This window comes from Mchenga conophoros, linkage group LG18, assembly GCF_057382185.1.
Source record: "Mchenga conophoros isolate Kocher_MC1m ecotype Shallow Benthic linkage group LG18, M_conophoros_male_GT1.1, whole genome shotgun sequence".
Classification (NCBI taxonomy): domain Eukaryota; kingdom Metazoa; phylum Chordata; class Actinopteri; order Cichliformes; family Cichlidae; genus Mchenga; species Mchenga conophoros.
In genome coordinates, this window is record NC_140543.1 from 32580029 (window position 1) to 32607879 (window position 27851).

At 41.8% G+C, this 27851-nt stretch overlaps 1 protein-coding gene across 5 annotated transcripts in view; it reads right to left on the reverse strand.

Moving 5' to 3' along the window:
* Positions 1-27851, reverse strand: part of LOC146554218 (uncharacterized) — a 135715-nt gene that overhangs the window by 70327 nt on the left and 37537 nt on the right. For 3 of the 5 annotated variants that reach the window (XM_085253210.1, XM_085253209.1, XM_085253207.1), the window contains exons 3-6: positions 14630-14716; positions 13421-13495; positions 11783-12022; positions 3707-5059 (exon numbers count right to left, since the gene is read on the reverse strand). In XM_085253210.1, coding sequence (XP_085109336.1) covers positions 3707-5059; positions 11783-12022; positions 13421-13495; positions 14630-14716 — 1755 coding nt within the window. The remainder of the gene's footprint in view (positions 1-3706; positions 5060-11782; positions 12023-13420; positions 13496-14629; positions 14717-27851) is intronic. The other 2 variants (XM_085253208.1, XM_085253212.1) reach the window with 2 other exon arrangements.

The window sequence follows — 27851 nt, forward strand, 5'->3', positions numbered from 1 at the left end:
TGCTGTTGTTCAGCCGCTGGTTTCCTCTTTCTGGTGCAAAGTGGGCCAAAAACAAACAAGAGACACGGACTGCGACAGAAAAGCCGATCAGCTGATTTAAGCAGTTTCATGATTGAAGTAGCAGCAGGAGAGAGAGAGAGAGAGAGGGGGGGGCAGTCGCTTGTTAAGCTTAACGTGGGAATGCTTTACAAACATTCAGAGATGGACTTACACACTTGCTTTACTTCTCTCGGGGATAACTTTGTCGGAGATGAAATGCCGGGTTGCTAGCGAAGCTCCACATGCTATCCAGACCACCGACAGGTCCTGCATGCCACAGCCGCTCTATCACGTGATGCATACTGCTCCGACTGCTAACGTTCTGAGGTGAGTTACGGCGTGTTGCAAGTTTTGTGAGGTGCTTTCGTGATATTTAATGGATCGGATTACATTTTTTATTTTTCTCCGATATCCGATCCAGTAATTTAGGTCAGTATCGGACCGATACCGATACGTAATATCGGATCGGTCCATCTCTAGTCTCCAGGTCAAAACTGGACTATAAATGGACAGATCTAGCCATTCTTTCCATGTACATTAGTGAGTTCGTCAGACCCCATCTTACAAAGGAGGGAATGAACCTTAGACTTGAGATACATACAGTGTACAGTTTTCACCTAAAGAAGGTAATGTGGTGATGTATGCTGGGCTAGGTGGATGAAATCTCAAATTAGCTTTAAGAATCTTAAACCACAGGAACATCCCTCAGTTCACTTTTAGAAATAAAATACATTTTCTGTGTTCTGTGTATTTAAATACTTCACTGTCATCCACATCCACAAACAAACACAGGGACAAGCATACTAAACATCCCCAAAATGATCTAACATAAGGATGTGCAAACTTCCTGGGTCAGAAAGAAGAAAAAGGGAAAAGGGAAACTTGTTCTTACCTGTGGAGGTTACATTGTTGGTGGCATTATGAAAAAGAAAAAATGGAAAGGGAGAGAGAAAAAAATCAAGTTTACTCGCTTTAGAATTAACTCCATTGTCTTATACACAATTCTCCAACGTCAGCTCTAACAATCCCTCTGCTTTAAGACCTCTCTCGCTAAAATAAGACTCGAGTATTGAGTCATGTACCTGAAAACTTTCGCTCAGGCCAAGATCTGTGTGGAAGAGACAGACGCAATTCTAGCTACTTGACAAAACCTTTTATCTAAAGAGCATTAAACACATATTTCACCAGGAGTGTCAGGGTGGTTTAAGGTCGGGACTAAAGCGAAGCACAGGGAATTACAGTAGAAAGTAAATCTTCATAAGGAGGGTACGAGATGTAGTCTGTAGCGACAGAGTGATCAGGCTAGAATGCAGGCATTTCAAGTAAGAGGAAGGAGTACTAGAATGAGGTGCCATCAGGGTTTTTCTCAGGTTACAGGAGGCAGGCCTTACCAGGCACTGGACAGTAAACTGCAGGTTACTATGTGGCTGGTGATTGGTTAGATTTGGATGGATATGCCTGTCTGTTGTAATAACAACAGGGGAAAATCCTGTTACATGAAGGTTACTTCTAATCAGGATAATAATGCAAAAACAAAGATTGTAATCTGAAGTATGACCTGAGCAAAAATATAAATTCCTCCGTACCTACAAATTAACTATGTTTAAGATTGGTGGTCCTGAGAGGTCAAACAGACTGCAACTTAAGAAAATACCAGTAAATAGAAAAATACTACAAAAACACACAAAACACAACAGAAGCTGAATAAAACAGAGTGGAACTAGAAAAAAATCTCACAAAACAAGAGCAGAGAAGTGTTACGATATGAATGTGACAGAAACCAAAACATGTGAAGGACTGCACTGAGACATGCATGAGAGAAACAGAGGAGTCTGTGTGTTTTTATCATATGATTCACATAAAAACTGCACATATGTGTTTGCTATTAGCAGTTTACTGTTAGCTTGTGAATTTTGTAACTGTTGCATCCACATTGTTGTCTCCCCAAAAACACTTCTGTTGTGTTTTTAAGTTGGTATTTTTGTGCCGTTTTTTTCTGTTTCACTTGTGTTTTATCCAACTTCTGTTATGTGTTTTACAGTATTTTCCTCTTTGCTGGTATTTTCTTGAGTTGATCACATCGGAGCACATTGCTGCGGTGAGGGCCACCGTTTGATCTTTTTTTAGATCCCCTAATTCTTGGCCAATGAAATATAAAGAATAAATTGAAGTCCCTTGTTACAAGATTTAATCTAACAATGAGGGACATGAAAATGGTTCAGAGACCGATACTTGACTTTAATGTGAAAATATGGTCACTCACAGGTGACACATGGGTAACTTTATGATGAAGGTCACATCCTGTGGCTCAAAGTAGTAGAGATTTGAGGATTTTTTGGTTCATTTTGGGTCAAATACTACATTGTAGAGAATTTAGAAAATAGCTGAATGGAGTAATGCATCTTTAACATATAACACGTCATATATAGTTTATAATAAACACCTGCAATAGAATTCACTACTGAAAATCACTGCGAAAATAAAACTTTAGAGGTGAAAAAATAAAAAACTGGGTTTTGTGCCTTATCGACCTAATAAATAAATGAAAGATGAATTTGTAACACATTTTCCAGTTTTCTTGTTCACAACCATAGACTGTGTATAAAAGATGGGCATAGCCTTTGCATCTGAAAAATCAAGTGCTTTCTGATACTCAGGAAGTGGTAACTCCTGGTGTCTAAAAGGAAGTACAGAAGTCTAAGGGCTCCCTCGCTCTGTGACCTCAGCTGACATTTTTCTGATGAGTCACTATTAGTTCAGATAACAAGGTTATGCTTTAGTTCCAGCCTGATTTTGACTGACACATTGCATTCCTATGACTGCAGTCCTGCTTAATTTCACAGTTTGGCATCAAAAAGACAAGATGGCAGCATGACAGCAGAAACACACCTCTAAAGTTTGCAAATGAACAAATGGCATCACAGTGGCTACATCCTGTCCATCTTTTATATGACGTCTATGGTCACGGCCACACCTTGCCTCTTCTACATACACTAATTTGCCTCTATGCAGATGATTAAAGTCTACAAAGTTACTGACTGAATCTGAAAGGCATTGACAAACTGGCTTTTCCATGCAGCGACCCAGGTTATGTGTGTTTTTACAGACAAAAAGGAGATAGTGGTAGGTTACATAGCAGCTGACAATCACATGAAACAGTAGACAGTGGAGCAAGCATAGACGGCAGCAGCTATCAGCAGCAGGTCAAGTATTATCAAATTGTTATGATCACAGTAACAGATACACAGAGGCAGGCAGAGGAAAATCCAATCAGACAGTTTACCCTGGCAGGTTTGTAGGGCCCGACCAGCACAGTACATTTGTGTCCCATAGTCATGCTGGCAGCATAGGATATTATTATATTTGGACACAAATGAATTTCTGTCTGTGATATTTTCCAGATTATATTTGCAGTAGTAACAAAGAGCAGATGTTTATCTGTCGTAAAGGTAAATATCTTAAAAGCTGATTAAACAGAAGCTGTTCTGGATATATCTGTCGGGCCCCGGTTATTTCGGATTCGCAGGCGACAGGATCGAGCACCAAGCAGGCAAAGAGCCATGCATACAGGGAGACAAACATCACTACTTCTTGCTATTCTAGCCTACAATCACTTTTCTTTAAATTAGCTCCATGTTATTCATAATCTTCCCTGTAGTTCACCAACCTTCCAATGGGGGGAGCTGTGGCGACGAGGACTCCTGGTGGTCTGAGTGTGCAGGGAGAGAGGGAGGGGCTGCTTGGGTGATGGGAGGAGGGGGTGTGGCTGAGCTAAGGGACACTGGTACGCATTTGGGGGGAGTGTCTGGTGATGACGATGCAGGGGTGGCTTCTTTCTTACAGGAAGCAGCTGAGGAATTAAGAGGTGTGGCTGAAGTGGTAGAGGATGCAGGACCGGCGGTTCCCGTGGAGGCCACTGCTGCTGTTCTAACAACAGGAGTGGCCTCCGAATTACTGGGGGTAGCTGTGCAGGACATTAGTGTGGCTGAGGGGATGAAAGGCTTGGCATCGACGTTGAGGGCCGATCCAGCTATGGCTGCTGAAGGATATGTTTCTGCTGAAGTTAAAGGTGATGGACTGGTGGACACAGTGGGGGGAAGGTCTGAAGTGCTCTTGAAAGGGTTGAAATCAGAAGCAGCTTGTGAAGCAGGGACAGTGGTTTCTACTGGGGTTGACTTTGTGAGGGAAGCAGGAGCAAGTGAGGCTGTGTTGGTGATGGGGGTGGTTGTCTGGGAGTCGGGAGTGGAACCCGGTGGGGTCTGGAGAACTGAATCAAGGAAAGAGAAGGTCTGGGAGACAGGGCTTAGGTTGTCCCCTGTCATTAGTGCTAGGCTACCGCTGACATCCCCAGCTAAACTATTCTTGGTGACTGTACTAGCAGCTGTGCTAATATGGTTTTCAGGTTTGGCTGACATTCTCTCTTCAATGGGCTTTTGCCCATTTTTAACAGACACAGAAAAGTCATCTAAACACATAGGCTCGTAGGAGCGCGAAGACAAATCTGATACTTGGCCAACATGGGAACAGTTGGTAAAACTTGTGGGTATCTGTTCAGGGGCAGAGGGTAGAGTGGGGCTGGGGATGGAGTTTGGAGCTTTGGGGTCACTAGAGCCAATGTCAGCACCTGCAGCCCACTTAGGGGCAACTGTAGCTGGTGTGGGAGAGACAGGCTGCTGTGGAGCTCCCCACTCCTCTGGAAGTCTTGCCCGACTCTTAGTCTTTCTGCCTTTTACCCTACCCCCTCCTCCACTCTCTCTGATCTCCCACTCCCAGTTCTCCTCCTCATCTTCGTCCTCCTCCACCTCCCTTCTGCCTTTATCCTGCATCCTGCTGATGTTATTCTCCTGGCTATCCAAGAAGTCGTAGACCTCATCACGGCCCTTCCTCTTCTTCTTCCGTCGCCGCTGCTGCTGCTTGCCGGCTTCGTTCCCCGGCCCTGCTCTGTCAGGGCTGAGGGGTTCAGAGTTGGAGGATGTAGCACTGCTGTCATCCACTGAGCCGCTGGGAGAGAGGATGGGAGCTGCCGAGGGGGAGGGTTTTATAAGAGGAGGAACCAATCACATACTGTGTCAGAGAAACACCTGATAAAAAGCCATCAGATTATGGTTACTATAGCTGTACTCGTTATTTCAGGTTTAAATCTGATTTAACTGGGTGTACCAGCTATTTTGGTAAATAACTCTTGCATCTATGACAGTGAAAGTAAGTTGATGTAGTGAAGATAATAGGATTACTCTAAATTCATGTTGAAATATGAGTTTTTATGAAATAAGCTAAAGCAGACATTTTTCCCCCCTCTTACGCAGTTGGGTTAACTTATGCAAGATATGTATCTTACCTTAGAAAGGGTTTCTGTGGTTTCACAAGAGCACTCAGTGGTGCTTGATATCCTAAGTTGTGCTTTCCAGGCTGACATTTCTTAACTTCATCAAAACCCCCAGTCTGTTATGTCTACCATTGCCAGACGCTGCTATACAATCAAAATGATTTAACGACCATTGTGGTTGACGATACGTTAAAGAAGCTACACAATTTTAGGCTAAAAACAAACTCTAACCAGCAAGCTGTCTTGTTAATAGTGCTCTTTAGTGGGTGCATTACAAGAGCTTAAGCCCTCACTGTCCTTACTGTTGCACTGACTACCTGTCCTTCAACATGATTCAGGTAGTTTTTTTGTCTAAACCAAAGTAATTAGAGTAGTTTGCATCCAGAGTATTCCCTGATGTGTGCTACATGTGAGAAAGGACGTGTGTGAAAACTACACCAACATAGCTAACTAAAAATTGTTCGAAGTTCAGGTTTGATAATAGCTACAGACTCTACAAAAGAAAAATACCACATTTAGGCAGCGCTACTTCTTGGTCCTTTCAAGTTGCACTGAGGGCAGCCTACTCTTTAGGCCATCTTTGGGTACCAAAAAGGTATCACATGAGTCCCTGGATGAGGACTACCTGATGAGAGTTAACTTCAGTAGATATCTCTGCAATGCAAGTTAGAGGCATCTCTGACATTCAGTGATAGCTTTTAGTTCTTCGCATCCTTTTAATAAGTTCAATTATGCACATTAATTGAGCAAAGCTGGACTAATTTCCTACTAATGTTAAATTTGTTTATTTGTAGAGATAAGTGTCTTCTATGAGTTTATCTTACTGAACTATACTTATTCTCATTGCTTAACAAATACTGTAAATAATAAACGTCTGTTATTACTGTCACCTGGAGCCTTGACTCATCCCCCAAAAAACAAAGAACAGACATTTTTGTGGAACATAACTTATTTTAAAATGTTACTCGTTTAAATTTATTACCTGCTGAAATATTTCGGTGTGGTGTACATACACTGTAAAATAACAACCGGATGAAGACAGATTATTTTTAGTGACATCACATGATATGGTTGGACAGGAGAAACACCTAAGCTGGTACTATAGAAGATGTATTAGCAATGCATTTGGAAAGCACACGTGGCTACATGCTATAATACGCAATAAATTCCCGCCTTGTGTACTAGTGGTATGCCACATGCCAACCAGGAAATGCACATAAAATCATGAAGTGAAGTTTGTTTTGCTGGGTTGGTTTCCAGTGATAGTAACCATAGTCTGACTGCTCTTAGGCTCTTTTTAGGCACAACATTTTCAACAATTTATTGCAGTAAGTTGTATGTGATGGTGCCTGCTTTTATAAATACATTCAACCTGTATTTGCTTTACTCACCTGTTGTTTTGTCTATGGTTCTGTAAAGACTATAATAGATCACACGTGCATAAAACGTTTTATAGATGCTGTTTTACACCAGGCATTAGATATATTTGCTTGGTGTCCCAGCTGCCTGGATTTGACTGGATATACTGTAAACTAAAATTTCACTGACAACAACGTTTGAGGGAACCTTTTAGGACCAAGTTAGACTGTGATTGACATGCACATTTGTGTGCATGAAGGGTAATGTTGTTTTTAGTTGTTACTCTTTATGATAATAACTATAATGTAAAATGAGAGGAAGTCAAAACTGAAAGTTGGTCATATAGTTTGGTGTAGATTTCTGTTTTCCAAATTGCCAGTGAAGTCTGAAAGGAAGTGCCAGTCAACCAGTAAATGTGTGATGCAAGTGTCCTTTTGCACAAATATGCATAATTCTGAATATTTAAACATCATCATCACCACCATCCAGGATACAAAGTTGCTCTTAGAGGGAGGACGCACACACGCCACAGAAAAATAAGCACACTGTGAGAGCAATGCAACCTTGAAGCAACTTAAACAGACAAATATACCAAGCACAGTTAACACAGGATCTAGCATGCAAGAACAAAATTAAAAACATGCGTGTCTACTAAGTGCACATTCAAACGCACTCAAATCACATTAAGCGTTAGGAACGCACTGCGGAATCACAAAACGATCAAATGGCAGACAAAGCAAAAAATGTTCAGCCTGCACTGAAATGATCTTCTTATTTGTCTGTTCCCACTATCTTCTCTTATTTGAGGAATGAAGGCATCGCAGTTGGCTCTGGCTTTTTCCTCTGAATCCATATTTCTCAATTATTTCTGACAAGCACGTCATCAGCTCAGAGAGAACAAGAAACAGTAAGATGAACAGACAGAAACAGGCAAACTGTAAAATAGTCTATGACTGCTCATCGGCTCTTCTTCCAGTCTAAAATATTATTATTTTTTCTAGTTTTCATCATCCTAACTGCAGTCTTACATCACTACTTATTAATGGAAATCCAGAAAAAGGTGCAATCCTCTCTAAATCTGGCACCTTTCCCAGCATGGTTTAATTGATTGACTTGGCTATTTTCTCCCAACAACCTGATGCTTGCCCTGCTATAAACAACACTAAAGGAAGACAAGACCAGGGATATTATCATCTATATTTAATAGGATAACATATTTAATGGGAGTACTTCTTAATCTGGACTCTGGCAAACCGCCATGAAATACATTAAGGTTGGAGCATGGGCTGCTTTGAACACATGACCCATGCAAAAACACAGTATGAGCTGTAATTTGCCAAATTCTATTTAAGGTTTACCGCAGACAGAGCAGGAGCGCAGTGGACTGCAAGCCTTAAACACAGGATAGTAAACGCAGAAGAATAGAAGCATGTTTGGAAAATGTGTCATCAGTATCCTGCAGAAATATCCCCACACTGAGTTGTAGACACAACTTAAAAAGACACACAGAATTTGTGTTATAAATGACTATTTTCCATACTTATAAAGCACCTCAGCAATGACACTTCCATGAATGTAAATTCCTAAATTGTGCCAATGCCTAGACAGATCCAATTTAATCCCCCTGTGACTTTAAGTAACATGTTTTTGTTTTTTTGCTCTTTTATTGTTGCTTCATTAGATACCCAGTGATGTGAGACAGGAGGAAGTGGAGGGGCATGACTCGCCATCACCCCAAATTTGGGTTTCTGTTTTCTGCCTGCCGACAGGGATGAGTTATTCATGCTCACTGAAGCTTAAAGATAATGTGGGACAATCAAAAAACAAACTTTTAAGATGTTTCTGGCAACTGTGTCGACAGGAAATTATGATTTCAGCGTCAATGGAATGACATTACTGCTTTCTCACTTCGTACTTACAGTTAGTTAGAGTGCGTCTTTGCCTCTGGACACCACCACAGTGGGTTTTAAATAATTCAATCAAAATGTGACTAAAGTGTAGACTTTTATTCAAGGGTTTTACAAAAGGATTGCACTAATTGTTCAGGAATTACAGATGAATTACATTAGGAATTCTACACTACATAGGCCCCCATTTTCTTTCCGTTTTTAACGCCTGGATGAAAGTCTAGATGAATATCTTATTTCTTTGCCTTGAGAAAATCTTTTCTTTTGCAGCAGACTGTTGATTTAGCCACTCTGAAAGTGTTTGCTAGCTTCTTTTATCTCTCTGACAGGTTTATTTGGATTTGTCAGTCTGACGATGGCCTTTCCTCACTTGCATCAGTATCTCATTGTACCACATATTTGCAGTTCCATAGAGTCTCTGTCATAGAGTCTCATCCCAACACTTAATGCAATATATTTTGTGAAACTCTTAAATTAAACCTGAAAGTCTGCACTTTTATCACATTTGCTTGTCCTTTACTGTTAACAACTGTTAAGAGAAATTGAGGGACAGCAGATGAGTTCTGAGTGAGGGGACAAGCAGGATTGTCAAGCAGGAAGGTTACATTTTTTCACCTTGGTTATGTAAAACCGTGTTTCCCAGCCTTTTGGAGCCACGGCGCATATTTCACTTTAGAAACATCACACGGCACACCACCAAAAAAAATGTCACAAAAAGCATTTTGAGAATTTTCCCCCGCAGACCAAGTATAGCTCGGTCTGTCCCCAATATACCTTTTTTGCTTTCTTGTGACCACTGCTCATGCCAGGGCCTTCATCTGGGTCGCTTAGAGCAGTGCTTCCCAACCACTGTGCTGCGGCACATAGGTGTGCCATGAAAAATGATCAGGTGTGCCGTGGAAGATTATCTGATTCCACCTGATGAGTACTCTAAACCAGCGGTCCCCAACCCCCGGGCCTCGGACCGGTACCGGTCCGTGACTCGTTTGGTACCAGGCCGTGAGAGTTGAGGCTCAGGGGTGAAATGTCTGGTTTTCAGCGTTATTTTGTTATCGTTTTTAGCGTTAACTCGGTTTTCCTGAGTCTTTTCACGTGTGTTATGAATAAATCTTCTTTTTTTCGGTGCCGGTGCTAGTTTTATTTTGTTGTATTTATCCGTGACACCTTAAAGGCCGGTCCGTGAAAATATTGTCGGGCATAAACTGGTCCGTGGCGCAAAAAAGGTTGGAGACCGCTGCTCTAAACGACCAGCGTGACTAATGGGCAGACCAATTACATTCTGTTCCACTAGAGGGCAGTACAACTACCTGCTCTAATTAAATGGGTTGCCAACTGCCAGTAAAACAGAAATTACATAATAGTCATGCTCTGAGACCATGCAGCTTATAATAGCAATAGATAAATATTTGAAAAGATAAAGCAGTCAATCTGACCTGAGTCCTGGAGAAAATTCTGACCCAGATGAAGGCCCTAGCATGAGTAATGGTCAGAAGAAAGCATACAAGGTATACTGGGGACAAATTGAGCCCATTCTGCTATACCTGGTGCGCGGGGGAAGATCATCAAATTGCTTTTTGTGACACTTTTGGTTTGGTGGTGTTGCTTAAGAGTCCTAATCAGGTAGAACCAGATAATCTTCCAGGGCAAACCCGATCATTTCTCGCGGCACAGTGGTTTGGAAACACTGATGTAAAAGGAGAAGGACCAACTACCAATTTTCAGCCAGTAGGAGAAAGCTTCATCAATAGCCAAATAAAGCTAGCTAGCTCACAGCTTCAGATTTTTATCAGGTATTGACATAATGCACATTGTGATGTTCTCTGAACATATGTTTGTTGTCCTTACTTGAGAAGAATTTAACATAGATAAGGCTCAACAAACTGTAATTATCTGCAAAATATGTTAGCTGCTGCAACAATTGTGGTGTACAAATGCATCCATTACAGTAGCCTTTAATGGCTAACAGCTGAGCTCACCTTTGGCTTTAGAAGAGCAATTTTGAAAGTATCTAGTATATATATTCATTGGGTCATTGATGCATGAGATCTGCTGAGAGACAGGGACTTAACTCAATAGAAGCTGTTACATAACTGTTAGCTGGCTTTAAGCTAGAAGGACTATCTTTAGTACACCAACAAGCAGAATACAGAAAAGCTAATGAATAAAAATATTACTAAATGTTTAATAAGTTCTGCCTAAAATGGAAACTTGGAAAGTCAGTATAAGAGTTCAAGTGTGGGCTTTAGAGCCCTTTAGTTGTTTTTTTGCAGGCCATTTTCTTTTGACTCTTGATAGCAGGGTTTGATTTTTGGCAGAATCTAGAGTTAGATGTAGATGACAACATAATGAAGACATATAAAAGCATTTGCAGGAGAATATGCATGTTTCTATTCTAGTTTCTAAAATGTACAATTACATGAGCAGGAAAACTCTGATGCACTACTCTGGGTTTGTGTTTCTGTTACCTGGCAACAACAAATTTAGTTGACACCCAGTTGCTACTGATTATGATAAACATTAGAAATTCATAATAAAGACAACTACAAATGTCATGTGGTGTACTAAATCTACGTTAGGCTACTATTTTCTCTTCACTGCAGGAACTAATGAACACTGTGTGGAGCTACATTATTTAAAATGGTCACTGTTTCATTTGTCTGTTGATCCAGTTTGTCGATTGATGATAAGGACAGTAGCCGGGTGCACAGAGTGTAAAGCAATAAGGTCACCAGCAACAAAACAGCAGAGCTGGGAGTGTTCCAGTGACGGTGAAAACTAGAAAAGACTGCCCTCTGCTGCTGAAAGCATGGCCTGTGTGATCAGGGTGTTACTTCTCCTGTCACCACTGTTCCCTCCTGCTCTGCCTTTGCGTCTCTTCAGTAGTATTAAAGCAAGAATAGCATAACATCTCAGCTTTTATTAAATTAAATGTGATGTTCACGGACCGTGAACTCCATCCGTGATCTCCACTTGTTGCTATAGCTGTGTTAGACATGCAACCAAACCCATTTGGTCTGGGAAAGTTTATGAGTCCTTTATATATTATCGATATTGAATCAATATTAACATTTTGATTCACTGGTCCTTCACTCCCCCCTCCCCTGCTGCCCCAGAATGCAGTATTACGTGCAACCAAGCTCCAGTGTGATACCTGCAGAGTGATTCATGGAATGGATTCCCATGCCACCGGAAGAAAATGGATCGCTGCTTTTAAAGGGACTGCTCCCACTGGTGTTACTGATGGTTTTGCTTTCCACACCAAAATGGCTTGAACTTTTCTGGGTGTCCATAGCTGGACTCATTCCAGTCTGGCCAAGAGTAGTGCTCATACTGGTCTGGAAGGGTGGCATACTGGACCCCATGGTCCCTCCAATCCCAGGTTGAGAAAAGCCTGATGGAGAGAAACAGCAAGGAGCTACATCACCAACAGGAAGCTGTCTGTTTGAATGTTGTATACTTTATATGCTCATACCACATGCAGCTGGGAGAGAAGTTAAATACTGATGGTAACGTTATATCTAAACAAACCACAAGACTTGTAAAATAATGTCCTTTGACCAGAAGAGACCAAAGTGCAGAATGCTGACTGCCATGTTTGGCAAAAACCAAACCTGGCATATTAGCACAAATCCCTCATTCCAACTGTCAAGCACTGTCTTGGAAGGGTGATGATTTAGCCTTGTTTTACCTTTCAGTCACTGAGAAAGCTAAGAACGCCTCTCTATAAAAATGTTGCCTCACATTTGACTATAATTTACATGTTCAAGAGCTAAAATTAGGTAATGCAATAGGACAAGGATCCCAAGCACACTAGCAACAACACAACGGTGAAAAGGAAAAGAATTAAGGTGATGCAAATACCCAGTGGAAACCTCAACCTGACTGAAATAGTGAGGAAGGAACCTAAGAGAGCTGTGCATAAGCAAATCCCAGCAAAGCACAAAGAACTGAAGCGATGTTGTAAAGAAGAGTGTGAAAAAGATTCTCCCTCTTGGGGTGTACTTAGTTTTGTCAAATGCCTGCAAAAACTCCTATGAACACTTTCTCTGTCACATAATTAATAATTCATTAATTAATTAAGTAATTAATTCAGTGTCTAAGCGGTTTGTCTGCTCGGAGATTAGCTGCCCACATCTCTTCAATAGGTTTGTAGGCTGCTGTGTTGCACTGACAGAGAGGTAGAAACTGTTTGTAGTGTGATGACTGTGTGTGTAAAGTAGGCATGTTTCAATTATTGAAAAAAAAAGACTTCAATTCTGAACTGAACAACTGCAGAGGTTTCTCGGATGAGAGGTGAAATGATAAAGCTTTCAACCCCAAGAATATTATCCCAGCTGTTGGAGCATGGTAGTGGCAGCATCATGTTCAGGGGCTGTTTTGTACCAGTGGCACAAGTACACAGAACAGAGTGGATGTAATTGTGAATGAGGCAGACTCACATAGAAGCCAGTGGTGAAATGGATGAAATGCATCCAATTATAATTCTGCCAAACGCCTTTACAGCTTTCGATTAGTACTAAAAGTGCCCGGTGACAGTAAAACTTACTAAGGCATATTTAAACAAATATTAGATATGCTATATGCAGGATTCTGACCATGTATGTGCAATTTTAACCCCATCTTTATTTCAAAACCCCCACATTAAAGTAAATACCAGAATCTGCAACAGATTCTTGAGTCTTTTTATTTTATTTAGATTCAAAGCAAGAAGAGACAAAATACAGTGACCTGCTACTTAGTTTGCAGTTAAAGGTATTCATGGCACAGAAGGTGAAAAAGTAAAATGGACCTAGAAATGAGTCAGGCTTGCTGCTGTCCTTTGTCTTGTTCAGGCTCCACTGATCTGTCATCCCACGCATAGGACCTGACCAAGAGAAAGAGCCGGACAGACAGAGGCAAAGAAAATTGGCAAATGGAGAAAGGACAGTGGGGACCGAGAGTCAAAGAGAGAAGCAAAATGAACAGAGTGGAAAAAAGAAGAAGACGACGAGGAGCAGGGAGAAATAAAGCAGTGGGACAGAACATAAACAAACAAATGGGCAGAACAAATGTCAACCAATGCAAATAAAATCAGCATCTAACTCTACCTGCATTTTATTTTGGTGCATGGAGTAACAAAAACTGAATACAAAGATATATATGCAACAAAAAATTTACAAAAGCCTCAGACACCACACAGTAATGGTTTTTGACAGGATACTTTGAAAATGGATGTTTTTTTCCTCGCTGTTTCCTTTGTACATGATTCCTGTGCAATTGATGCATGATAATAAATTGCGTTGCATACTTACTTTATAATCCCCACACCAGAGAAGATTGGAAAATGCAAAGTTTTTGCTCAGTAAAGTGGCTGCAGGTTAACCAACAGCTTTTCTTTCAAAGGAAAAACATTCCTCTTTGCATTTTAACAAGCAACAAATCCTGAATGAGGCACAGTAACCTCAATTTATGGTATAAATATGTAACTTTGGTACATAGGTCAACTGCTGAAGTCTTCTGTTAGCTTCAAACTTTTTAACAGCTACATTTTGAATTTAATTCACATATGGTGGAGCAGGTCATCTACTAATTGGTAGACTGATGGTTTGATCCCTGGCTGCTTCAGTCAGCATGCCAAATATCCTTGGGCAAGATATTAACCACAAAGTTGCTCTCTGCTGTATCCATCGGAGTGTGAGGGTGTGTGGATGTTAGATAAAAAGCAGTTACATAAAAAAAGCACAGAAAAAAGTGCTTGTATGAATGGATGTGAAGGGGTGAATGTGATCACAATGTGATTAGTGAGAGCTCGTTTTGTCAATCACACGCCATTAGCCAATGAGCATACCCTGCATAAACCTCCTTTCTGACAATTTGAATGACCAGATTTTAGAAAATGCCGTGGATGACTGAGCCCAAAATGAATCACCAAAGTGTTTACAGAGGTTTTCTCCTGTGACTGTAGGCAGAGTGATAAAATTACTATCTACTACATGACTTTCAGTCCATTCACCCTCACCAGACAGGTAGTCAGAGCTGAAGGCAGGCTGTCCTGGTGGGTCTTGGCGTCCTCCTGATGACATCATTGATGACATCATCCCTGGACCTGAGGAAATAAAGAGCATTATCACTGTCATCCTCAGCTGAATATATAAGAATATAACGACTGTCTCTTTAGTTTTCTAGGTTTAGATTTGCAAAGCGTATCTGTATATGAAGAACCTTTGTTACAGCTTTATGTTTTTCATTACACTGAACAGGAGATATATTTATTTTTCTTTGTTTTACTTTTGCACTAGTTGTAGTTTCCCATTGTCCCTATCATACAGAGCGCTCAGCTGGGTCCTTTTAGAGCGCTCCACATGGAGAGCGAGACAGTGCACCTCAGTCAGTCTGTATGTAGCTCTGCTCTGTCAGATGTCTGCCCATCAAACGGGTGCTGCTTCGCAAATCCTGCCTCCACATGCTGTGTATGTCTTTGTCCTATCATTTGACAGTGAAGCAAGCAGACACAACACACTGCTGAAGGGACTATCACCATGGTTACGCAAGTAGAAGATGACAGCATCTGTGGTTCCCCTGGCAACACAACCTGTCAACAGACGTGTCTTAGAGGATCGATGCATGTTCCCAACAGCTGAGGCACACGCCAGGACTGAACTAACACACTCACAAGCACATATACAAGACAGAAACATCACCACTATTACAAACACATGGGACACGAAGAGCCAGACTTTCTTAGCTCCTTTGAGTGCTGCAAAAGGAAAGAAGCTGAAAGGGTAATATAATCTGTTAAGTAAAATAAATGGAGGATTTGCATCCATTAATTCCCATTAGCAGCCGAAAATAAAACTAGCTTAACATAATAATTTTGTCATCTTAACAATGAAACACAAGCATTAACTAAATAATACAATATTTACTCTACCAGTGGCCATTACATCATTAACTCCAAGTCTGACTTGCACAGTTATTTTACTGACAATCACAAAACCATGTTGAACAAATAAAACCAGCTGGTTTCAACGAGATCTACTATGGTGGTGGATTCTAACATATAGTGCATATAATATATAATACAGTCAACTAATACATAACTGAGGCTTTCCATTTACAAAGGTCTGTCAAAGGGGAGAGGATGAACTGAGGGGCTGCACTAAGAACCCAGAATAAGATAAGTATTATTAGGAACATGCAAAGGTACTTGAGTGCAATCCAAAATGAAAATAGCTGAAGCTGAAAGAAGCTGAAATAAAATGAACTGTGATCTTTGCTTCTTGCACAAACAGCACCAATTCTAATATGTATCTGTCCGTGGTCCTGAAATACACATAAAAACTGGCACTGCAGCTGAAAACCAAAACTGACTGAAGCTGCACATCACAAATGGCTGCTTTGTGCCGAAAATAAAACATCTTGTTGCTTTGTATACCTGAATGCACATGCATTGGTTTTGACTGAAAAGCTGTTTTTTGTTTTCAGATGTACTGTGGGAAAACAGGGACACATACTTTTGGCTCTGGCCCAGTAGCACTGTAATGGTGGATACTGTGAATAATTAACAAGTGTGCATTAAAGGGAAGCTTTGGTCCACTGGATGAGTGTGTCTCTGAGAGCCAGTGTTCCTTTGTGTCTGCAACCATTTTTGGAGTATAGAGCAGCACACACAGAAACACACACAGAAGCACTAACTGCAGAGTCATTCTAGACACAACGTCACAGCTTTTTTTTTCTTTTTCTGTCTGGGTTCCCTTTGAGTAGATTTCTCTTCAGCTGCCAGTCTCCCATATTTTTTTCCCCCCGATTACTATCACACTTTTACTTACTTTTGTATTTGTGTTATTACGAAGTTACTTAATGTGAATCGCTTTAAAGAGAAAGATGGACCTATTAGATGATCCACATCTCAGTGATAATTTGGAACCAAATCTGCCATGTTCACCGCTTAGAAAACGAAGCTACATTTCCAACAAAGGAACTTCCTTGAACCTTCTATGAACCTATGCTTTGTCACTGCATGAACCAGCTGATCCGAGCAGAGTTGGGAAAACTGCCCATGAGAAAAGGAGCAGGAAGCCAAGGAAACAAAAGACTTCTGTACAACTGGAAGTCCAGAAGAGCCACCTTCTGCTGGCCATTAGAAAAATTGCAGCTTTAAGGCGCTTCTGCATTGTTCATCCATCTTTTATATACAGACTATGTTAACAAGTTTAGTTGCTGTTAAGCTTTCCTCAGAATCACTGATAAAAAAATACATACCAAATCAATGAAAGGTAACTTTATTTGTTTTTCTTTCCTTTTTCATACAGTATAAGATGCACATGCACATGTTTACAGTACATCGATAGAAAAAAAATTGAAGCATTTGTCACCGAGAAGCTATGAGTGTTACATAGATATAAGGTGCATGCAGCCGATAGACTTATGTGAGTAAATGATAAATATGTTTTATTGTTTTATGTCTGAAAAGTTTCACTGTTCTTCCCTCCTCTTGTATCCCTTATTTCTAAGACACAGACACACACACACACACACACACGCACAGCAGCAGCAGCATGTGCGTGCAAGCACAGTCAGAGGCCAGACAGCCCTCTGAGGATAGCAGCCAGTATCAAGCCTCAAGGTCAAACACTTCCTTTTTTTCAAACATTATTTTTATGTCATTTCTGCATCACTGGACTGGAAGCCCTTTAAAATTTTCTACCAGCAGAAACAAGCCAAAAACATAGCAGCAGGGAACCACCACTAAAATAGCCCTCACTGCATAGTTTGAAGGAATCCAGTTTGATGGGCTTCCCACTGTGCTGTACATAGGCTTATTGCACCACAGTGTCTGGCACTTTTGCGCCTCTTATTTAAATTTTAGCTGTTATGGAGGGAAGGAAATCGCTTTAAAAGCCAGGTTAAAGTCACAGTCCAACTGATAAAAAATGCACTACTCTGGAACATATGCAAATCAGATGGCATATACCAATATAACAGACAGATGACATACATATTCATGTGAGATTGATATAACAGGTGAGGCTACCCATACGGAAAAGAAATAGTAAAAACTTATATGTGATTACTCATGAAAGTGGCCACTTTCATGAGTAAATCATATAAGGCTTACATGATTTACTCATGAAAGTGGCCACTTTCGCATTACTTTCATACATTGTTTTAGTAAGTATCCAAAACATACAAGTTTCATTATATAATTTTTCAAGGGATCTTATATCTGTTTTCACACTTATATGCTTTTCATACAAGTTTCACACAAGACAGATACAAACTTTATAAGATTTACATATATCTTTTCCATATGGGTAAGATTCAAGACTTTTATACAAAAACAATCTCTCAAAATAATTGTACTGCAGTGTAAATGAGACAGTTAGTATGATAATGACTTTAGATGACAGTCAGCAATATCACGCTTTCTGTGCTTGATTTGTAATAAAGCATTTGTTGCAGCTCAGTTGCAATGCTTTTAGATCAGCTGGATTAGGAGATCTCAATGCCAGTTCACGTCAGCTTTCTTTTGACTTTCATTTAAGCTGTCTAGGTCTGCCTAAAGGTGCAGTGCATCTGCGTACCACATTGCAACCCAAATTTCCAGTTCTTTAAAAGGATTAACATTCTTCAGGTCCTATAAAAGCACAGATGTGAACATCTCTGGAATACCACTTTAAGGTTGTTGAGAAGGAAGCCACAACTCAAACATTTCTTCTGCAATGTCATAGTGCATATAGTGCTGCCTGCTGTGCAGTGCCTCTGGGGTAGTTTGGGCTTTGTTAAGTGCACTTTTTCCCATCTTGGACCGTATCTTACAGGGGTGAAGGTAACCATCCACCAATACTGAACTGAGATGCACTTCCGGTCTATTCAAGAGTAACGATTCCAGATAATTGCATCCAGGCTGAGGGCAATCCTGCTGCTGTATTTATAGACATCTCACGGGTCAGTTTAGGAAGTTTAGTATGAAAGTAGTCCTGAACAAGAACTCGTTTAGGGCCAACTTAAAGGAAAGGCAAAAATGTAAACGTGAGGTCAGAGGTCAAATGTTTGAAGACAAACTATATACATGTGATATTTAGAATCCTTATATACGAGTACAGTATAATTTCCTAAATGTTGTCAATACAAGGAAATGGTGTGTTAGTCTTGAAAAAGCTGTTGTCTAATTTTCCTCTTGATTGTGAGTTCTCTGCTGCGTTTGTCTCTCTCACTGGTTGGTACTCCTGCCACCTCTGTGCACTGCTTTGTGTTTTACATTATTTGTAGGTTCAAATAAACGATCATTTGATATTACTGCCAGCTTCAACACCTGAGTGTTCCCTGACCTGTGACATAAAATGAAAAGATATGATTAGTCTTGAGCAAACTCTTAATCTGACTCATTTTTCAAATTTGTTTTGAAATGCAGTCAAATGCTTTCAAAGGGGCCCGCCTATTATAGAAGGGAGCTTAGAACTAGGTGAGATGTGCAAATCACAGGGGAGTACAGCTGGGACAGTATTTTACCCCCAAAATTGAGAGATCTTTTACCATCATCTTCCCGATGTTATCATGCTGTCTTTGGCCTGTTTCTGCTACCTGCCACTAGTTTGTGGAGCTAATATTGGCACGCATATGCTGCTAATATTCACTCCATACCAAGGACAGAAGAGGTTAGAGTCAAACTGCTGCAGCACATTCTCAGTCACAGCTGTCACTATGTCTGGAGAGACACAAGCACTTAAGTCGAGTTTAAAGTTTAAAGGGGCGGACAAGAAAGCCAAGAAGGCAATGGATAGCAGTGGGATGTAAAAGAGAGGAGAGAGAAATGGTAATGGAGGCAGTGAGCTATTAGAGGTTGTAAAGCACAAACATTTTTAAACTGAAGGATCAATTGTAATTTAATTATAAATATATTATTGTTTGTTATTGTTCAGTGTTGATGTGAATAAATATAAATAAACATGATGATGAAGATAAGCGACAGCTTGCCTGCCCAAGTTGAAAAGACAGGTTAGATTTATTGTAATGGCAGGTGTTTCCTTCTGTAAAGATGGCAAAAGCCTTCTAAAGGCACTGAGTGGTAGTGATTTTACAGGATGACATGAACTAGCATTGCATTTCCTTAAATTCATATTCTCTGGCTAGTGTTTATCTGCTGTGTGTACGTGTTTAAGTCAAATAAAGCAGCATGCCTGAGGATGTATGGTGCATGAAGGACTAAGTTTCAGGCCTCTATATTATATAAGTCACAAACCTTTAAAGAATTGCAAACAGCTTTATTTTGAAATAAGACACTGGACTTCGTTTTTGGCAAGAACTGCACAAAACAAATGTGCTAAGGACCCTTTTGACTGCATGCCCTGTGTTTTGGTCTGCTGAACCTCAAGCAAGGTAAACGGAGCGAAGGACAGAGGCTGGGAAAGAATGCCCTCAGGGGAACTTCATTAAATAACCTCTGTAATGAATTAAAAGATGAACTAGTGGTTGAGATTTGCCTGCTTCCCTAGACTCTCTTATACCTTTGTGTATTAGGATTCATGATCACATGTGGGCACATCAGGAGATGCAAAACGCCAATTCCCAGAGTTCGTTGATTCGGGCAGAAGCACTGCTGATGCGGCCGAAAGACATGAGAAGGTGAGAAGTGATTTTGCAGCTCAGACCCTCTTATCAAACCCCCGCTGAACACCACCATAGATTAGCGGCCGGTGAGTGCTTATAATGCATAAGAAGGGTCACATGGGACATCAACTCCTCTCCCATGTGGCCAAAATGTTGCACCTTTACTTTAATGATTGCCTGGTGCAAAAATGTAATGTTTCCATGGTCAGTGCCCTGGATGGTCAACACCTGACATCACTCATAAGACCAATTCTGTCACTCTCTCCCTTTCGGGTAATCACATGGAGCAGAATAGTTTCTACATGTTCAAAGCACCTCTCATTCTGGATCACCCCGGCTATGTTTACACAACCCCTGCATTGATTGGAACAAACACTGGATATCAAGCTGGGAACCAGCATCTCTGGCTGGTCCGAGACTGCAGACAGCTGCAACGGTTCCTGGGATTCGCTAATTTTTACCATCGCTTCATCAGGGATTTCAGTCTTGTCTTGCCTCTGACCCAACTAACCTCTCCCAAAATACCCTTTCAGTGGTGTCACCCAGTCAAAGCTGCATTCAAACTTCTTAAAAAAAGTTTTGTTGCAGTCTCTCTCTTGCAGAACAGAACGACAACGTCCTCACCTTGGAGGTGTTGAGACCTTGGCTCGAGTCATAGTCTGGATGGATCACAAGAATCTAGCCTACCTACAGACAGCTGAACAGCTTAATGCCTGACAAGCCAGGTGGGCCCTGTTTTTTACCCATTTCCACTTTTCCATAACTTACAGACACAGTTCACACAACATCAAGCATGATGCTCTGTCACAGCAATACTCCGGTAACGGCCTGCCCAGCCGGCTCTTCATTTCTGCTTCCGTATATGCCACTGGGCACACATAACTAAATTTACATGGCATCCTGGCATCCATTAGACCTTCACCTTCCTATAGCATCTCTTTTGGTGGCCTACACTGATAAAGGATGCTAGAGAATACTTCTCTTCCTGTTCTATCTGTGCACAGAATAAGTCTTCCAGCTTTCCTCCTGCAGGTCTGCTCAGGCACTTTCCAACTCCTGGACAACCCTGGTCCCACATCACTCTCAACTGTGTGACTGGTCTGAGCCCTTCCAGTTGAAACACGGTAATACTCACCATAGTAAATCGCTTTTCAAAAGATGCACACTTTGGCGCCCAACCCAAACCTTCCACAGCACTGGACATGGTTCAGCTCCTCACAGACCGCATTTTCTGCCTCCACGGGATCCTTCTTGACATTCTCTCCGATCGCGGGCCCCAGGTCTGGAAAGAGATCTGTTCAGCAATTGGCATGAAGGTCAGTTTGTCATCTGGTTTTCGTCCCCAGACCAATGGTCAAGCTGAACAAAACAATCAGGAGCTGGAATCTGCACTCCATGCATCGTCTCCACCAATAACCGCGTGGACCATGCAGCTTGCCTGGGTGGAATTCACTCATAATTGCATGACCTCTTCAGCAACTGGCCTGTTCCCTTTCGAGGCCTCTTTGGGCCACCAATCCCCGCTCTTTCCGGGAATAGAAGGTGAGCACTCTGCCCCATCTGTTTAGCATCATTTGTGCAGGTGACGCCGTATCTGGAAGACCACGCAAGCAACCTTCCTCCAGAAGGAATCAGACTCCTATACTCCTAGGCAGAAGGTCTGGCTCCTGACTAGGGCCCTATTCAAGCAGAATCTAAGAAACTGTCCACAAATTTTAGCGGTTCCATATGAAATTGAGGCCAGATTGAGGTTAACCCCATCTCTGCTTGCGTGAAGTCTTTGCCCAACATACACATCGACAATGCTTTCCATGTTTCCGAGCTAAAACCATATCTCTCCAGTCTTCAGTGTAAGGAACAGTCATGGGACAAGGAGGGGGTCCTCCCTGGCTTGTTAGCTTGTTTGTTGTCTTCTCTTTTCTTTTCTCTCTCTCTCTCTCTTTTTCTCTCTTCCCTCCTTTGCCTTGCTCTTTGTTTATTTTGTTCTCCCCACCTGGGTGGTACTCACTGTGGGTTCCTCACTGCGGCACCTCCCTGGATTTTTCCCTCACTGTGGAAAGCCTGAGTTTCTGTAAGTGATTGTTCTGTTCTGTGAAGAGTGTTTGATGACTGGATGTTTGTTACCTCTCCCTGGATCCCTGGAGTCCCATTCCTTACCAGCACCATTGTATATAGCAGTTTGTAATTGCACTGTAAATAAGCACACCTAACTGTGACAACCTTGAGACCCGCATTTAAGTCCTCACTGGCAAACATGATACCTTGTGCCTATGGTGCTCAAGTTAGTGACTATTTTGTTGGTTTTAGCTTTTTCATGGGTTGACCAATATTAATATCTAGAATATCACTCCTTGCACCACAGCGCTTTAAGATTACTAAGTTTTGAAATCTTCTTGGCTATGTTTTACTGCTGTCAGAGACAAAGTTTAGCAGTACAAAGAAGAAGGGGCAACAGATGACAGAAACCAAGCAGATGGTGCCGGGGGAAATGGGAGATGTGTTGAATTAACTGTTGTTAATATAAAAAGATACGCACAGACAAATTAACCAGAAATCACATGAATGACACAGAGCAAAAGAACGGTCTAACAGAAGTTCTACTTTCCTCTGTAGAACTCACACTCTAGGTGCTCTGTAATAATAGATGAAGCCCATAGTTAATAATGAGCATAATCAATTAAAAAAAACCTAACAGGATTAAAACTTTGGGAGGAGTAAGTACACTGTCCTATTAAAGCTGTGGCAGTGGTCTCAAATTTGCTTAGCGAGAACAGAAAGCAAACCTAGAATTTGTGGTCCATTAGTCAATGAATAAATACAATAAAATGTTTGGCTATTGAAGCTTTAAAATCTAACAACAAGCTAAATATCCACCTTGGAGATGCAGTTAAAAAAATGCATTATAATGTGTGCATTTATTGCCCTGAAAGTTTTTACACATTGTTTATTTTAATGTTTTTTGACTCTGCCATAGTAGCTTTGAATGATTGATGGTTCAAAGTAATCCTTATAATTTCGGGGCGATCGTGGCTCAACACTTGGGAGTTCGCCTTGTAATCGGAAGGTTGCCGGTTCGAGCCGCGGCTTGGACAGTCTCGGTCGTTGTGTCCTTGGGCAAGACACTTCATCCGTTGCCTACTGGTGGTGGTCAGAGGGCCCGGTGGCGCCAGTGTCCGGCAGCCTCGCCTCTGTCAGTGCGCCCCAGGGTGGCTGTGGCTACAATGAAGCTGCCATCACCAGTGTGTGAATGTGTGTGTGAATGGGTGGATGACTGGATATTTAAAGCGCTTTGGGGTCCTTAGGGACTAGTAAAGCACTATATAAATACAGGCCAATTATGTTGGGCCCTAGTGCAGCCTCTCAGTTCAACCTCAGTCTGAAACAAGTTGTTTTAACTGCCCAACTCCACTAGCTAAGACAGAGGTTCTCGAAGTGTGGGGCCCACACACACACAAAAAAGAACGCTTGGACACTGCTAGCATAATGGACAGATTTTTGACGGGGCTCCTACACAAACGCAAAGCAGGAGATGAAGCATCGCCAAAATGTTTCCAAACCAACCTCATTCCAAGCCAAACACAAGAAAATATGGTGAAGCATATCTTCCCTTTGGCTTCACCTGCACAACTGCTGAGGTAGGTCTCTGTGATAGAATTAGTTCTCCCTGTGTCAGGAGCACGCACTGGGCTCTTCAAATCACGGACAAACAGTATCCCACATTTTTTATTTTTAGTTCACAAACACTTGTTGTAATGACTAACTACTCCTGACATTTTGGAGATGTTCTTTATACAGTAAAGTAAAAACTGAAGATATTAAGATTAACAGTATTTTGTAAATGGTAGATGGCCTGTATTTGTATAGCGCTTTACTATTCCCTAAGGACCCCAAAGCGCTTTAAATATCCAGTCATCCACCCATTCACACACACATTCACACACTGGTGATGGCAGCTTCATTGTAGACACAGCCTCCCTGGGGCGCACTGACAGAGGCGAGGCTGCCGGACACTGGCGCCACCGGGCCCTCTGACCACCACCAGTAGGCAACGGGTGAAGTGTCTTGCCCAAGGACACAACGACCGAGACTGTCCAAGCCGGGGCTCGAACCGGCAACCTTCCGATTACAAGGCGAACTCCCAAGTGTTGAGCCACGATCGCCCACTCTGTCTTTATCTGTAATTGTAGAAATTCATCTCATGTAAACAATAACGTGGCGCACAGCGTGACGTGAATAAAGGCACAATCCTTTAACGTTGCGTGATGAACTCTGTATTCCTCATCCACACGTAAAGGCAAAAATGGAGTTTTAAAAAAATCGCCGTTTTCGTTCATTCGAAACGCAGGTCCAAACGCATAGAATCAGCTATCCATCCATCCATCCATCTTCATCCGCTTTATCCGAGGCCGGGTCGCGGGGGCAGCAGCCTAAGCAAAGAGGCCCAGACCTCCCTCTCCCCAGCTACCTCCTCCAGCTTATCCGGGGGAATACCAAGGCGTTCCCAGGCCAGCCGAGAGATATAATCTCTCCAGCGTGTCCTGGGTCTGCCCCGGGGCCTCCTCCCGGTGGGACATGCCTGGAACACCTCACCCAGGAGGCGCCCAGGGGGCATCCTTGTCAGATGCCTGAACCACCTCAGCTGGCTCCTTTCGATGTGGAGCAGCAGCTGCTCTACTCTGAGCCCCTCCCGGATGGCCGAACTTCTCACCCTATCTCTAAGGGAGAGGCCAGCCACCCTTCGGAGGAAGCTTATTTCCGTCGCTTGTATCCGCGATCTCGTTCTTTCGGTCACTACCCACAGCTCGTGGCCATAGGTGAGGGTAGGGACGTAGATCGACCGGTAAATTGAGAGCTTCGCTTTTACACTCAGCTCCCTCTTCACCACGACGGACCGGTGCAGCGTCCGCATTACTGCAGCTGCAGCCCCAATCCGTCTGTCGCTCTCCGGCTCCCTTCTCCCATCACTCGCGAACAAGACCCCGAGATACTTGAACTCCTCCACTTGGGGCAGGAATTCATCCCCGACCCGGAGTGGGCACTCCACCCTTTTCCGGCTGAGAACCATGGCCTCAGATTTGGAGGTGCTGATCCTCATTCCCGCAGCGTCACACTCGGCTGCGAACCATTCCAGTGCGAGCTGGAGGCCCTCACCCGATGAAGCCAACAGAACCACATCATCCGCAAAAATCAGAGATGAGATTCTGAGGCCACCAAAGCGAAAGCCCTCCGCCACTTGGCTGCGCCTAGAAATCCTGCCCATAAAAATTATGAACAGAACCGGAGACAAAGGGCAGCCCTGGCGGAGCCCATCACCCACTGGGAACGAGTCCGACTTATTGCCGGCAATGCGAACCAAGCTCTTGCAATGGTTGTATAGGGATCGAATGGCCCATAGCAATGGGCCAGACACCCCATACTCCCGCAACACCTCCCACAGGACACACCTGTGGGAGGTGAATCAGCTACGTAGAATCAGCTACGTTTTCAAAAATACCATGTAGGTGTGGACGTAGCATAAAAGAATTAGTAGTTTATTTTATTGCTACGTGTAATTTATTGCAGTTTACTTTTATTTGTTCAATTGTTTACTAAATGTTTGAGGTGTGAAATAAATCTCAATGGAGTTTGAAAACAAAATATGTGTGTGTGTGGTTAGGTGGGGAGGTGGTGTTTGGGAACCACTGAGCTAAGATAAGCTACTGTAAGCTTCTTCTGACTGGTTGGGGCTTCTGTGCTCACATCTGGCAATGTGTGCCTTGGAGCAGGGGCGGATCTAGAGAAATTTTCTTAGGGTGGCATGAGGGTGGCAGAGAAATCAAATGGGGTGGCAAAATCAAAGCCTTTTTTTTCAAACACATATGCAGGTGGTGACATATGGTTAAAGTGATTCAAATGCAGTAAGTATACATGCTTTTCATATAAATATAGTCTATAACTTAATTATTTTTTGTAGCCCACATAATTAAACATGTTAGTTTCACATAAAGTCCACATAAAACAACTGAATTTTGATCCTATGTACTGCATAGCCTGTGTAATAAATAAATATGTAGCCCAATAAGTATAAAATCCAGAAAGCTACACAACATGGGGCGGTGTTGTTCAAAATGTGCTCTGGCACAATCATAGGCATGGCTTGCTGCTAAAAACAAGAAAAAAGCCGGTCCTGCTATGGGCTGAACCATTTGTTAATGGTGGAGGGGGGTAACACTATGCAATAAATGTATTTGTAGAATTTATATTCACTGTTAACTGTAACTGCACTCAAAGTGTTAATGGTATCTTATTTTAACCCTTTAAGACCTACCATAGAACCAAGTCCGCCAGAGCTTATATTATATTTTTACATGCTGTAGTGCCATTTTTGGGAGCTATACATCAATACAACCATTATAGCCCAAATGTTAATAATATGTATGCATTAAGTGCATAGTAATTACATAAATTGCAAAAAAGTGCAATAAACTACAAAAACATTGAAAATCTTTTGTTTTTTTTAACATATATTTCTGGTTAGAGAAATTTAAGAGGCTTATCCCTCAAAACTGAAAATACAAAAAAGTTGCACAAAATAGTTTCTTGTACCCTGTCAGGGCTCTGACAGGGTACAAGATGACAACTTTGGAATTCTACTAGAAACAGTCGATCATATTTGTTTGTCAAAGCTGAATTCAATGCTTATTGTAGCTAACAGCTACAATAAGCATAAAAGCTACTGTACGGCTATCATTTGTTAACATGACGCTTGGTCTTATACATGTAATACATTTATTACCAACCTGAGAGTTCATCCGCTGGTCATTCGACATGACGAATGACTTCTGAAGTCTTAATTCAGCTCAAGACGCTGTAGATTCCCGTCAGTAACACTTTCGGTCCGCTAGTAAAACATAGTTTTACTAATCTGCGGTTGATTACTCTTGAACCGGAACCGGATGTCAGTCCCAAAAAACTGAATTTTGGAACTGAAACCGAATGGTGAGAACTGAATCTGAAATTATTTTATTTCTATTATTAAGTTTGCTTGTTATTCATGTTTTGGTTGATTAACAGTCACCAAAGTTTTGGTGATAAATAAAGTGTATATATTGCTTTAGATCTCACTATGCCCCCATGTGTCAGAATATACCTTGTGGAGTACAATTGAATTATTTTAATTTAGAGCTGACTTTTTCTCTTTTATTCATATTTTTTTAAAATAATTCTTAATATTATTACTATTATTATTATTAACAGAGATCAAAGTTTGCAGTAAAAACCATCTGAGTTTGAAAACTGCTCTGTCTGTGTTGGTGGCTTTAGGATGTCACATTTGCTCAGCTGTCAGTCAATCAGCCATTTCCAGAAGTGCTGTAAAAGCTTCGCTTATGTCATATTCACTTCAACAGATAAGCTGAACTCAGCACACACACATCCCTATTATTGACAGTGACAGCCAAGGTGTGTGCGATGACCTCACTGCTGCCTTTGCTCCTCCACTGTACTGCAGTTGCATATGACCTCAAGGTCCCGTAGCACAACACACATACACATACAAGTGCATGCACTCAGGAATGCAAAACGCCTCAAATGCAAACGCACACTCTCACTGGGTGTTTTCTTTTTACACGGGCACACACAAACACACACAA